Source organism: Podarcis erhardii (assembly GCF_964252035.2).
Source record: "Podarcis erhardii genome assembly, chromosome: 7".
Taxonomy (NCBI): Eukaryota; Metazoa; Chordata; class Lepidosauria; order Squamata; family Lacertidae; genus Podarcis; species Podarcis erhardii.
Genome location: NC_138511.1, coordinates 75,066,094 through 75,080,455, shown reverse-complemented (window position 1 = coordinate 75,080,455; position 14,362 = coordinate 75,066,094). Strand labels below are relative to the sequence as shown.

The 14,362-nt window shown below is 45.2% G+C and overlaps 1 protein-coding gene across 3 annotated transcripts; it reads left to right on the top strand.

The window, feature by feature from the left end:
- The first annotated feature begins 205 nt into the window (after positions 1 to 205).
- LOC309345977 (sulfotransferase 2B1-like) lies at positions 206 to 14,190 on the top strand. 3 transcript variants are annotated; one of them, XM_081869517.1, is made up of 8 exons: positions 210 to 386; positions 2,229 to 2,374; positions 9,502 to 9,710; positions 10,062 to 10,188; positions 10,920 to 11,014; positions 11,874 to 12,054; positions 12,836 to 12,987; positions 13,987 to 14,190. In XM_081869517.1, exons 2-7 carry the CDS (start codon positions 2,245 to 2,247, stop codon positions 12,943 to 12,945), a joined length of 852 nt encoding a protein of 283 aa, XP_081725643.1. In that variant the 5' UTR covers positions 210 to 386; positions 2,229 to 2,244; the 3' UTR covers positions 12,946 to 12,987; positions 13,987 to 14,190. The 3 variants fall into 3 exon arrangements, with proteins under 3 accessions (XP_081725644.1, XP_081725643.1, XP_081725642.1); XM_081869518.1 differs by lacking the exon at positions 12,836 to 12,987 and having other exon boundaries at positions 206 to 386; XM_081869516.1 differs by lacking the exon at positions 13,987 to 14,190 and having other exon boundaries at positions 211 to 386; positions 12,836 to 13,049.
- Positions 14,191 to 14,362: the final 172 nt, after the last annotated feature.

Here is a 14,362-nt window from a genome sequence, read left to right as displayed (position 1 = left end):
TCCTTCACAAGTGCCTCTCCCAGCAAGATTGAACCTCCTCCCCATTTATGAATTGGGGAGGTGGGGGGGGGAGAGAAAACACATTGCCTGCTGACTCAGTATTTAAGTCTTGCTCTGTGAGCCAGAAAGAGAAGGAAGCTCCAGACTCAACTGTAGTGATCATGGCCTGTGTCTTTCAGAAGAATGCCTGGAATACAAACTCCCCTCTCTGGTTGGCAGTGGTTTCATCCAAAGTTCATTGGTACTTTCATCTCATCTATGTAGGAAGTGCATGCTATGCTGGGTTGTTGATCTTCTGCTGACAGAAAAATATACCTGCTGAAGTTTCCCTCATTCCTCCTGCTTCCTGATATTACTGCAGACTCTTTGCAAGGTTTCCTCACACAGTAAGTATCTTTCCCTGACCCACAGGATGCTCCAGTAGCTGCTGGATAATAAAGACTGCTCCTGTTTCCTTCCTGTATTCAAGGTTGGATTACGTTCTTTCAGATCATCTCAACCTCCTTTTTCTCCCTTTGATGAATTCTTCCCCAGTTGCCTTCTCCCCTTTTCCAGATTCCCTCTTTCCTTTTCCAGATTGGAACATGCCTGGGTTTTAAACTAACTGCTATATTCTATAAATGTAGCAGTGGAAGAAAGACAGGACAACAGGTCCACCCACTGGCTCTCCCCCTGCTCCTTTCCTCCCTGCTCTTTGCAGTCCTCCACATGTTGGCAGCTGTGAGAGAGAAGGGAGAGCAATGCCTCTGCTGAGAGACCCGCTTCATTTCACTTCTCTTCTTCCCAAACAGATTCCATGCAATTTGGTAATCAGTTTCAGATCTTTGAAGCTTTACATATGGGTTTTCTTCCCCCTTCCCCTTTGGATTGTCTTTTGAGATTTTAAGGCTCTGAGTGGAGACTCTTTGTTCTGCTCTTGGTTTACCGCTATTGCATAAAGCTGTTCTGCAAATATTTGCAGCTGCTGAGCAAGTTGAATGCTGTAAATAAATGAGTATCAAGGGTTCCATATAGGGACAAAGGTTCGCCTTCCCTTGCCTCCTAGTCACAGAAGCAGGGAAGAGGAAAGACTATTTTGCACTTCAGGTAAACAGTGTGAGAGTAGCCCCAGAAGCAATTGTGCATGTGTGTGTACGGAGGGGTGTGTGTCTTTTTTTAGGCAGGTGTGGCTGTGATGTAGCACTCCTTTCTTGCGTAAACTGATTTTCCTCCAGTTAATGCATAGTGGCAGTGATCCAGAGGAGGTGAATGGGGCCTATTTACTCATGGAAGTGAAGGTGATTGGAGTTTATTGTGTGACTATTTTGTTTCCAAGATCTTACTGAGATTTGAAATCCTGATATGATGTGCACTCAAAACCGAGTTCATTGGATTTTCCCACCACCATACCTGGAGGCACCATCCAGACACCTATTAATGGCCCTGCAATTCCTCCTGAACTCTTCCTATTCTCTGCTGAAGCAGAGAAGGGGGGGGGGGTCAAGAAGTTGTTGAAGAATCACGGGAATGGCCCTCTCTGGCTGCAAGAAGCTCCTCCCGTATCCCGGTCTCAAAGAACACGCAGAGAAGAAACAAGAGATACACAGAGACTATTGGAGACTGCTTGGGCAACATCCGGGAGAGGAGGCGCCTTAGAAAGTGTGGAAGAAAGGGACATTCAGTCCCGACAACAGCTCTACAGTGGTACCTCGGGTTAAGTACTTACTTCGTTCCGGAGGTCCATTCTTAACCTGAAGCACCAGTTTAGCTAATGGGGCCTCCTCCCTGCTACCGCACCGCTGGAGCATAATTTCTGTTCTCATCCTGAAGCAAAGTTCTTAACCCGAGGTACTAATTCTGGGTTAGCGGAGTCCGTAACCTGAAGCATATGTTCCCTACTGTATAGGGGAAAGACGTACCAGGAAATATTGCTGAGTTGTTTAACGTTTCCTTGAATAAAGCATTCATTTCACTGACAATGGACTCTGCCACTTTGTGCTGAACACTATCTGACCCAGCAATGATAGAAATGACATGTACTCAGAAGTGAGTTTCTTGGGTTTTTTCCACCACACCTGGTGGCACCACTTGAGCATCTACTGATGGCCCATCACCACCTCCTGAACTCTTCCCTTCCTCCTGCTCCCCAGCTATTCCCAGAGTTTTTCTAGAACAGTAGCTGCACGAATGTCCCTAAGGATGTGGCATAATTTTTCTCTCTCCTTCTCTCTCTCTCCCCTCATCTTCAGTTTTTCAGTATCACCAATGCCTTATTTCAAATACAAGGAGACCCCATTTTCTTCAGAATTTTTTTCAGAGGAAACACTCAGCTATGTGGAAAACGACTTCCAACTGTTGGATGATGATATATTGAACGCCACTTACCCCAAGTCAGGTCAGTGTTGCAATTAGGAAAATAGATTTTGGATTTAGTGGACAGAGTGCTAAACTTGCCAGCCATAAGTTTGCTATTGACATAAGTCATGAACAACCACCATGTAGCTGCATAGAGGTAGAATTGTATTGCAGTATATAGGACCATCTTAAACCAGGTCCATTCCTGGATAAAGATTTGTCAAGGAGCAACAAGCAAATAAATTATAAGACATTTACAAATGAAGGAAGATAGACAGAAAATAAGTTGAATATCTGCATAGAACTGTCTACCTCATGTGAAAGTTACATGTTTTTCACTTTCTGAACTACACAAAGTGAAACACAGGCAATCCCTGATTTTTGCAATGAGCTTCTTCAGCTAAGTAATGTGTACAAAAATGCATATAAGTGTACATAAAATGCATACTTTAGTGGAAAAAAACATAGAAATGCATTATATTGGGAGGGGGAAATGTTTGTAAAAATGTGCAAGAAATTTCACAAACTGACATGGAAATATGGAGAACTGATTTTAAGATTGCAATAATGATTATTCAAAATAGAAATATTACACAATCCCTAGCCACTGTTGATGTTCACAGAAGGAAGCAAAAGAACCCTTGAAATTCCTGGGGAAGTCAAGAGACCTTGAAAAAATGTGAGATTTCCAAATCATTCTGTCTTTCTAGAATATCTTAATCCAAATATTTACAGCGCTCATGAGCTGAACTGAGAATATTCCCAGGAGAATCTTATATGTAATGGCATGCTTCTGTCATGTCACTAGGAAGGCTGTCAGTGCTGGATATGGGTGGTGTGGGTGGTTCCCTTGCAAAGGGTCCCAAGCCGAGGGGGTGCATAATCATAATCACAATCACAATGAAACCTATACTTATATGGTTACCTACTGATATTTATTAAAAAAGAAGTTGTACCTAAATATATTATTGTGAAAATATTTTGCGGAGGTGAGGGGAAAATTTTGTCCTTGGTCAGGACACTACATTACCAAAGTCTATCTCTGATGCTGTGTCAGGATAACCATCTCTACAGGTTGATTGTATATAGACGAATAAGCCACCTTTCTGGTATAGTCATTTTCCAAAAATCCTCATAATTAACACCCAGTTAATTTAATGACTGAATTAAAACAACATGGATTGACAAGGGCACAGCAACGTGACTGTCCACCAGGATAAAGATTCTGTGAATACCCACAACGCAGGAGCTAAATCCTAGGGCTAGGAAGTCCATAGTAAAGCTACTTAGCAGGAGAATTCAAGGAACCACAGGAATCTAGACTAAGAGCCACACAAGTACATCACAAATCTAGCAAGCAGGAAAGTCAATGGGTAACTAAGTTAAAAGAAGCAAATTATCAAGACCAGCAGGGGTGTGGGGTTTTTGCATTGTTTTGCACCCTCTGCCATTTGTATGAATATCTCCCCATGTGTATGTCAGAAGTGCCATGAGTTTCAGGCTCTCAGGGAACAAGTTCCTTCCCTCGAAGCCAAGGTTGTAGAACGAGAAAGTGTAGGAGCCAGAAAAAGTGGCCAAGGAGACCTTCAGGGATGTGGTAGCTGGGTGGCCCTCCCACAATGACAGTTCTCCTGCCGTCAGGAAGAACGAAGGTCCTGAGAAAGGAGAACATCACTTTGAAGAAGAGGGAGGCATTCCCTTAGAAAGGACCCATTTCTTGGAAGTTGGTATAGGGACCTGTGCTTTTGTAACTTGTTCATAAGTGATCAAGTAATGAGGTGGCCAGGTTTGCTGACACTAAAAATAGATGGTCAGTAAAATGGTGAATGAATTTAATGTAAACAAGTGTGAAGTGATGGATGTTGGAGCAAAACATCTCAATTTCCCATACACGCTCATGGGGTGTGAAATGGAGGTGATGGAGCGAGAGTGAGACCTTGGAGTCATCTCAAGGAAGATCATAGAATCATAGAATCATAGTGGTGGAAGAGACCACAAGGGCCATCGAGTCCAACCCCCTGCCAAGCAGGAAACACCATCAGAGCACTCCTGACATATGGTTGTCAAGCCTCTGCTTAAAGACCTCCAAAGAAGGAGACTCCACCACACTCCTTGGAAGCAAATTCCACTGTCGAACAGCTCTTACTGTCAGGAAGTTCTTCCTAATGTTTAGGCGGAATCTTTTTTCTTGTAGTTTGGAGCCATTGCTCCGTGTCTGGTTTTCTGGAGCAGCAGAAAACAACCTTTCTCCCTCCTCTATGTAACATCCTTTTATATATTTGAACATGGCTATCATATCACCCCTTAACCTCCTCTTCTCCAGGCTAAACATGCCCAGCTCCCTTAGCCATTCCTCATAAGGCATCGTTTCCAGGCCTTTGACCATTTTGGTTGGCCTCCTCTGGACACGTTCCAGTTTGTCCGTGTCCTTCTTGAACTGTGGTGCCCAGAACTGGACACAGTACTCCAGGTGAGGTCTGACCAGAGCAGAATACAGTGGCACTATTACTTCCCTTGATCTAGATGCTATACTCCTATTGATGCAGCCCAGAATTGCATTGGCTTTTTTAGCTGCTGCATCACACTGTTGGCTCAAGTCAAGTTTGTGGTCAACCAAGACTCCTAGATCCTTTTCACATGTACTGCTCTCAAGCCAGGTGTCACCCATCTTGTATTTGTGCCTCTCATTTTTTTTGCCCAAGTGCAATACTTTACATTTCTCCCTGTTAAAATTCATCTTGTTTGTTTTGGCCCAGTTCTCTAATCTGTCAAGGTTGTTTTGAAGTGTGATCCTGTCCTCTGGGGTGTTAGCCACCCCTCCCAGTTTGGTGTCATCTGCAAATTTGATCAGGATGCCCTTGAGTCCATCATCCAAGTCGTTGATAAAGATGTTGAATAAGACCGGGCCCAAGACAGAACCCTGTGGCACCCCACTAGTCACTCTTCTCCAGGATGAAGAGGAACCATTGATGAGCACCCTTTGGGTTCGGTCAGTCAGCCAGTTACAAATCCACTGAGTGGTAGCATAGTCAAGTCTGCATTTTACCAGCTTCTTTACAAGAATATCATGGGGCACCTTGTCAAATGCCTTGCTGAAATCAAGGTAGGCTACATCCACTGCGTTCCCTTCATCTACCAGGCTTGTAATTCTGTCAAAAAACGAGATCAGGTTAGTCTGACATGACTTATTTTTCAGAAATCCATGCTGACTATTGGTGATCACAGTATTCCTTTGTAGGTGCTCACAGACTGTTTGCTTAATGATCTGCTCCAGAATCTTCCCTGGTATTGATGTCAGACTGACTGGGCGGTAATTATTTGGGTCCTCTCTTTTCCCCTTTTTGAAAATAGGGACAACATTTGCCCTCCTCCAGTCTGCCAGGACTTCGCCTGTTCTTCAGGAATTCTCAAAGATGACTGCCAGTGGTTCTGAGATCACATATGCCAGTTCTTTTAATACTCTTGGATGCAGTTCATCTGGCCCTGGAGACTTGAATACATCTAAACTAGCCAAGTATTCTTGTACTATCTCCTTAGTTATTCTGGGCTGTGTTTCCTCTGCTGAATCATTTGCTCCAAATTCTTCAGGTCGGGCATTGTTTTCTTTATCGGAGAAGACTGAGGCAAAGAAGGCATTGAGGAGTTCAGCCCTTTCTGTGTCCCCTGTTTGCATTTCACCATCTTCTCCTCTGAGTGACTCCACTGTTTCTTTGTTCTTCCTTTTGCTACGAACATACCCACAAAATCCTTTTTTGTTGCTTTTACCGTAAATTTCGCTCCATAACACGCAGATTTTTCCTCCTAGAAAGTAAGGGGAAATGTCTGTGCGTGTTATGGAGCGAATGCCTACAGATGGCGGGGGAATCTGCTGCAGTTGTGAGCAGTCCGTGGCTCGCTTTGAAACAGCAAAGCAGGTGTAAGCGGCTCCTGTCAGCGAGCCGAGCTGGGGAGGAGGGAGAGAAGCAGAGCGGGGTTGGCTGCTTTAAAACAACCCCATGCTCTCTGTCCCTGCCTGCAGTTTTTTGCTGTCCGATTTTGGATTAGCCACTGTAGGGGCTGTGTGTGTGTGTGCTTGAGCTATTGTTCTCCTCCTCCTGCTTCCCGTTCACTCTCCCTGATCTCTCCCTCCGACTTTAGAATTGACACTCTGTGTGTCTGTCTGTGTGTGAGAGGGCTCCTTCTCCTCCTCCTGCTTCCCGTTCACTCTCCCTGCGCTCTCTCTCCGACTTTAGAATTGACACTCTGTGTGTCTGTGTGTGTGAGAGAGGGCTCCTTCTCCTCCTCCTGCTTCCCGTTCACTCTCCCTGCGCTCTCCCTCCGACTTTAGAATTGACACTCTGTGTGTCTCTGTGTGTGTGAGGGCTCCTTCTCCTTCTCTTGCTTCCCGTTCACTCCCCAGCGCCCCTGCGACTTCCAGCGCCCTGCGACTTTAGGGCCAGTTCTCTCTCTGCGTGTGTGTGTTTTGACCTCACTGCGCTTGTTGGGGGAGAGTGTTGGTCGCAATTTTTCTTGATTTGTCTCAGAGTGGTTACTATCATGGTTTCCTTGCCAGGGAGGAGGGAGAGACGCAGAGCCTGCTTGTTCTAAAGGAGCAAAGCCGGAAAGGAGCCTCTCCTGCATTATCAGCAGCATCCTTCTCCACCCCCCCCACGCGTGCTCCTTGTCCCTTGAGTTCTTTTCCTTCCCTCCCCACTTAAAACGTGGTTACAAAGCACAGATCCACATGGATCCTCAGGATTTTTGCACTAGGTCACCCCAAATTCACCATCAGATCACATAGCATATCCATGACTACAGCCTGCACCAAAAAACACACGCACCCACTGTTTCATGGGGCCGCAATGGCACAAAAACGTGGTTACAAAGCATGGATCCACATGGATCCTCAGGATTTTTGCATTGGGCTACCCCAAACTCACCGTCAGATCACATGTCTGTGGCCACAGCATGAACCACAAAAATCATACATCCACTGTTTCGTTTAGAATATTTTTTTCTTGTTTTCCTCCTCTAAAAACTACGTGTGTGTTATGGTCAGGTGCATGTTATAGAGCAAAAAATACGGTAACCTCTCTAGCAAGCCTGAGTTCATTCTGTGCTTTAGCTTTTCTGACTTTGTATCTACACGTGCTGGCTATTTGTTTGAATTCCTCTTTGGTGGTTTCCCCCCTTTTCCATTTTTTGTACACATCCTTTTTTAATCTTAACTTAGTTAAAAGTTCTTTAGATAGCCACCCTGGCTTCTTTAGGCACCTTCCATGTTTCCGTCTCATTGGTATTGCCTGAAGTTGTGCTTTTACTATCTCCCTCTTAACAAACTCCCAGCCATCATGAACTCCCTTTCCTTTTAGTATTACTGTCCATGGGATCTCACCCAGCACAAGTTTTATGAAGTCGGCTTTCTTAAAGTCAAGAAATTGAGTCCTAGTATGCTTGGCTGCTCCTTTCCGCTGTATAGTAAACTTCAGAAGAGCATGATCACTCGTGCCTAATGATCCTTCCACTTCTACCCCACTAGCCAGGTCATCAACATTAGTTAGGACCAGATCTAAAATGGCTGTTCCTCTTGTTGCTTCTCCCACTTTCTGGACAACGAAGTTGTCTGCAAGGCCAGTGAGGAATCTGTTTGACCTTATGCTCTTGGCTGAGTTTGACATCCAGCAAATATCCGGGTAATTGAAGTCCCCCATTACTACTATCTCCCTTCCTTTTGCATGCTTGGCCATCTTTTCCAGGCCATCTTTTCCAGGAAGGCATCATCTATGTCCTCCGTTTAGCTTGGGGATCTATAGTAAACCCCCACAGTGAGGTCACTGTTATTCTTCTCTCCCTTAATTTTGACCCAAATGCTCTCACTTTGGCTTTGAGGTTCTCTTCACAGGTATACACATCCCTGACATATAATGCCACTCCTCCTCCTTTCTTGTCTGGTCTGTTTCTCTGAAATAGATTGTATCCCTCCATTATTACATTCCAGTCGTGGGACTTATCCCACCAGGTTTCAGTGATGCCTATTATGTCATATTTAGTTTGCTGTACCAAGAGCTCAAGCTCATCTTGTTTATTACCCATGCTTTGCGCATTAGTGTACAGACATTGAAGTCCATTAATCATTCCCCTGTGTCTCTTATTTAAGGATTTTTTCCTCCCACCACTAGGTCTGCGTGCTGTTTGCTCCATTTGGTCTATGACATTTGGATGATCATCTTCATCAATTGATAGACTCCTACCTTCAGGAGCACTGTCTCCCTCCCCCACATTAGTCAGTTTAAAGCCCTCCTGATGAGGTTTCTGAGATTTTTGGCAAAAACATTCCGCCCAACTGTTGTGAGGTGCAGCCCATCGCTTGCCAGAAGTCCATCTTCAAGAAACTGCAGTCCGTGATCTAAGAATCCAAACCGTTCCTGTTTACACCATTTGCAAAGCCAGCTGTTCACTTCCACTATTTCCCCCTCTCTCCCTGGGCCACGTCGTTCAACTGGGAGGACAGATGAGATGACAATTTGTGCATTTAATTGCTTCAATTTCCTGCCCAGAGCCTCATAGTCTCTTTTGATCTTCTGGAGGCTATTGCTTGCAGTGTCATTGGTTCCCACATGAACCAAGAGGAAGGGGTATTTGTCAGTGGGTTTTATGATTCCTTGCAGTCGTTCAGTTACATCTTGGATCTTAGCCCCGGGGAGACAGCACACTTCCCGAGACATCTTGTCAGGCCCACAGATCACTGCTTCTGTTCCCCTCAGTAGGGAATCCCCTATCACCACTACACGCCTCCTCTTAGATGTTGACCCAGTGTGCAGTGGTTGTGAGAAAAGCAGATTCCATGCTGGGGGTCACTAGGAATGGAATGAAAACAAAACTGCTGGTAACATAATCTTTCTCTCTAGCTTCCCACAGGCTTCTGGGAGAAACAGGATGCCAGACTCAATGACCCATTGGCGTCATCCAGAAGGCTATTCTTCTGTTCTCACTTGTGCCACACTCAACGAAAAAATATAGTCAGTTTCACCACAGTAAACCGTTCCCGAATCTGGGTGTCTTGCCCCATAGGAGGGTGCTGAATAGGTAGAAGAGGAAGAAGATTCATTGAAATTCTTATGTTCCTCTAATTGCTTTTCAAGGGCCAGGTATTAATGCACAATGATGGACTGGTGGATTTCCTCCTAGGTACCCATTGGATGGCAGAGGTCTTGAGCTTAATCCAGAGCCAAGGGGACCCCTCATGGGTTCAGAATGTACCACTGGGGGAAAGGGCACCCTGGATTGAGATTGATGAACATTTGAAGATTGCCTTGAAAAATCCTCCCCCCAGACTGTTGACAACTCATCTGCCATTCCAGCTTTTCCCCAAGTCCTTCCTCCACTCCAAGGCCAAGGTAAAAGAGGAACAATGGACACATCAAGACTGCCTTTGACGCTTGTCTTTTTGGCACACAGATGTGGGGGATTCTGGAACACTTGACACAGCCTCTTTACAGGAGGATGCCATTTTCTGTACTAGAGAATGCGGAGAAGTACTGGGAATCTCCTTAGCAGTTTCCTGATTGTGGAAGAACTTTAAGTGTACATGGTCCACATGCATGGTCAGCCCAGGTTCTCCCTGGAGGCGTCCCCTGTTCCCATGTCAGGTTTTAGTTATCATGCCTTCAGTTTGCTGCCACACTCTGCCTATTGATAGTGTTGGGCTGCCTGGACCCTTCTTCAATATAACTCTTCCTCTGTTACAGGTAGTCTATACTCTGCGTAACCCCAGAGATGCTATGGTTTCAAGGTACCACTTCATCAAAGGCTTTAAAGTACTGAAGGACCCTGGAACTGTGGAAGAGTTCATGGAGAGATTCCTGAGAGGGGAAAGTATGGAAGGAGGCAAATCAGCCACTCTTGTTTGCTGTGATCCAGCACCAGTGATGTCCACCACCAGAAAACATTTATTATTAGCTAACTCTACAGTTCTATCAGAAAACTATAATTCCCAGTGGGATACATGGAGAAGGGCAGAAATGTGGCAAAGTCCTACATTTGTCATTTGCTTTCAAAGAAAATCAATAAATGTCCTTTCAGATGGGTGAGATTGGCATTAAATGAGAATAGGGTGAAATTTAAGGAAAGTCCTTAACAGCTGGGTGAGATTAGCACCAACAAGACAATAGATCAAAATCGAAGATACTAGACATTCTCACTGCTGGCAGAAAGAAAAAGAAACCTTAATGGAGAAAGCCCAATAAGGCGTAAGATTATTGACTCATTCAAACCTCTACCTCTTCTGTACGTGGATTATGTCAGTAGATAGATCAGTCAGCAGGTCGCATTGGACTCAGGGTAGCATAGAAGTCTCCTGTTACTGATTTTGTTTTTAAGGGATAATGCAGTTATTTTCCAAGTTCCTGACTGGTGTTTCCTCTAATGTCAGTACACAGAGAAGTCAGTAGGCACTGGACATAGGATAGCGTTGAAGTCTCCTGTTACAAGCAACTCATTTTGTTTTAAAGTTCCGGACTGGTGTTTCCTCTACGTCTACAACAGCATTCTCTGTTCCCTCCCATAACTCCTTACATTTCACCATTGCTTCCTCTTTGCTCTTTCAGTTGATTATGGTTCCTGGTTTGACCATGTGAAAGGCTGGGTGGAGATGAAGGAGAGAGCCAACATCTTCTTCATCACCTATGAAGAACTACGGCAGGTAAAGGTCCAATTTTAACTGTGTTGACCTGCAGCCCCAATTCTGACATTATTCACACATGAAGCTGGCTTCTTTTTTGAAAGATTCTACTAATATCTGCTAGAAAGGGATTCTGAGCATGTGCAAAATTCGGTGCTGTATTGGGATAAAGGGTTTCTTGTGCGTAAGCGCCAAACCGCTCCAAGTTGATTAGTTGGCTAAAACTTTCCCTAACCGGACAGCCCTTACTTCGTGGCTGTCTTAATCACTGGCAGAATCCGTCAGTGAGCTTTCCTGAACTTTTTTCAACATAAAAGCTCCTTGACAGAGAGTCTCCGCCTGGATTCCCTGCGCAACAGCTTTCTGCGCAGAGTGGGCGTCCCAAGGGGAGGTCCTGAGCTCTCTCCACTGGTCTCTCTGGAAGCGTCCCTGAGCCTTTCCTTCGACTCCTCCTCCTTCCCTCCTTCCTCAGCGGAAGCTCTCCCTCTTTCCCTGCTGGTTCCCTCCCCAGCATCCGGGAGCCTCTCCACCCCCCTGAGCTCCAATGGCAATTCCCTGACAGGTGCTACCTCTACATACACAGCATATCATGTGCAGAGTACATTTCCTTTCTTCTGCATTAGAGCAGATGTGCCAATAAGCTGCTTTTCTGCCTCAAAAGCAATGTCTAAAATGCCCCTGGGTGCTTTGCTGGCTGAGGGGAGGTGGAGACACAGTGGCTTCTGCATGGTGATAACAGCAAATTCTACATCTTCAAGGCATCCATCTGACCCAGTGCACATTGCATACTGGTACTCATGCTCTCTGTGTGCCTCCTGATGAAGGGCAAGTTTTCTACATCACATGAGGATTCACAGCCATTTGCTTTTGCTTTCTGCAGGACCTTCAAGGCAGTGTGCAGAAGATCTGTCATTTTCTTGGCAAGGAGCTAAACAGCCAACAAATTGAATCTGTGGTGGAAAATGCCTCCTTCCACAAGATGAAGGACAACAAGATGTCTAACTGCTCTACAATGCCAGAGAACATTTTTGACCATACAAAAGCAACGCTCATGAGGAAAGGTAATAACATTGGAGTGCCAAGGAAAAAAGCCACAATGCTGCATGCCAGAGGTGAAGAACCTCTTCTTTTTCTGTGGATATTTGAATGTCTCACAGAAAAAATCTATCAGCAACCAGTCAATAGATCGTGGAGTCAGAGCTAACTGTCAACACAGTTTGCAGGTCCAGAAGGGGGTACAGTTTGCAGGATTGTGTACCTTCCTCTCTGTGCAACATTCCATCTAAGTCTATCTATTTCATGGGTGTCCAGATCTAAATAAGAAATTATTCTGAAAGAGGCAGTCTGGAGAACAAAGGTGTTTCTGCACAATTTTGAGACCTGGATAATGCTGGGGACTCCCTGAATATAGGTTGCAGGTTCTCCGGGGCATCAACACACAGTAGTTGCCTCAGAGTTGTTTATGCTAGATTTGGCAGGTTCTGTGTCTTTCACATTGATTTGGAAAGCAAGCAGAAATTCAGCAGACAGAGCAACAGACACACAGGTCATGGAGATCTCTATGGTGCAATAAGAAAACATGTCTGGATGAGACACCCAGCTGGTCCAGGCACCCAACATGCATGCATTAGTGCTGCTGGAAAGCCAGATCAGGAGGGTGGGAATGGTTGGGGAGGGGCTCAGGGCAAACAGTCAGGGGGCATGTTCTTTCCCCCCTAACATCAGCTACCTGAGGGGTTGCCTGCCTCACAGCTGAGCACGAGGAAGAAACGTCCCAATTTAAGTTTACGTAATTTCAGGTGAACATCTTGGTGGTTGCCACTTGCTCTTGTCTTGTTCTAGGGATCTGCGGGGACTGGAAGAATCTCCTGACAGTGGCACAGAGTGAACGCTTTGACCGTGTTTACTGGGAGAACATGCGTGGTGTGAATATGACCTTCCCTTGGGAATGAAGAATCCCAGATTGTTGCTCCTGATGTTCTCCACATTCTTATGTATCATATGGCTTGGCTCTTTTCTGCTACCACTGTGCTAAATAAACACACTTGATCAGGAACAGTTGTTCTTTATTTTTTACCAAATCACAAAGTGTCTTTAGAGCTTGAAGGTCTCATTGCAGCAGCTACAGGAGAAATGCTGAGACCGAGACGCCCCTTGAACATCGCCTTCATAGACCTGACAAAGGCCTTCAACCTCGTCAGCCAAAAGGGACTCCTCACACTGCTCACCGTAGCTTCACGAAATGATTGTGTTCTTTCATGATAACATGCCCGGCAACTTCCAATATGACGGCACATCCTCAGATGCTTTCCTTGTTCGTGTTCTTTTCTCAAATGCATGAATTGCTCTTATGAAAGTTCCTCTTTGAATGCTAAAGTGCAGGGTAAAATTAATAAATTTACCCTTAATGGCCTTGAGGAAAGCTTTTATATCATGTGCAGTCTGAGGTGGTACCATCCTCTAACAAGAATGGACCATGCCAGAGACGGCATGTTTGCCTCATCATCAGAAGTGGTAAGTGCGTAGAGAGCAAGCAGGACCCATTGCATTTTCCTGCCAGATGTAGAAGGCTACAGTTCTTCATTCCACATACAGATGCTGACAGGATTTGCTGCTGCATCTAAACAGTGAAAGAACAGTGTCCTCCATTTCACCTGAGGGCAACAGGCTTTTAAGGGGCAGACATTGTAGCTTTACAGCTCAGCACTGCTTACTAACGGCTCTTTTTGGACGCTCTCTGTGATGCAATTGGAAAAAGTGGCTGGAAGAGACACCTAGCTGGGCCAAGTCACCAACACGCAAGCATTAGTGCTGCTCGAGTGCCAAGTCAGGAGGGGGGCAAGCAGTCAGGGGGCATGTGCTTTTCCCTCTAACGTCAGCCACCTGAGGGAGCTGTCGCATGCCTGAGCATGAGGAGGAAAAGTTCTAATTTGAGATAAACTCATTTCAGTCAGACTTCTTTGGGGTTGACATTTGCTCTTGTGTTATTCCAGGGATCTCCGGAGAGTGGAAGAACCTGCTGACAGTGGCGTAGCGTGAACGCTTTGACCATGCTTATCGGAAGAACATGTGTGGTGTGAATATGACCTTCAAATGGGACTGAAGAATCCCAGATTGTTGCTGTTCTCCACATTCTTATGTATCAGATGGAATTGGTATTTTCTGCTGAATAAACAGATACCTGATCAGGAATGGTACAGTTGCTTTTATCCTGCAGTGTGAGAAGTACGGTAAGCTTCTTTTGTGTATGAACTGACTGAAACAATGGCTTCATGTCACTAGACACATATATGTCATCCACTCCATAGTCTGGTACTTGATTTTTGCACCACTGGCAGGGACCCATTTTCTGAACCCTAAGTTTCTTCA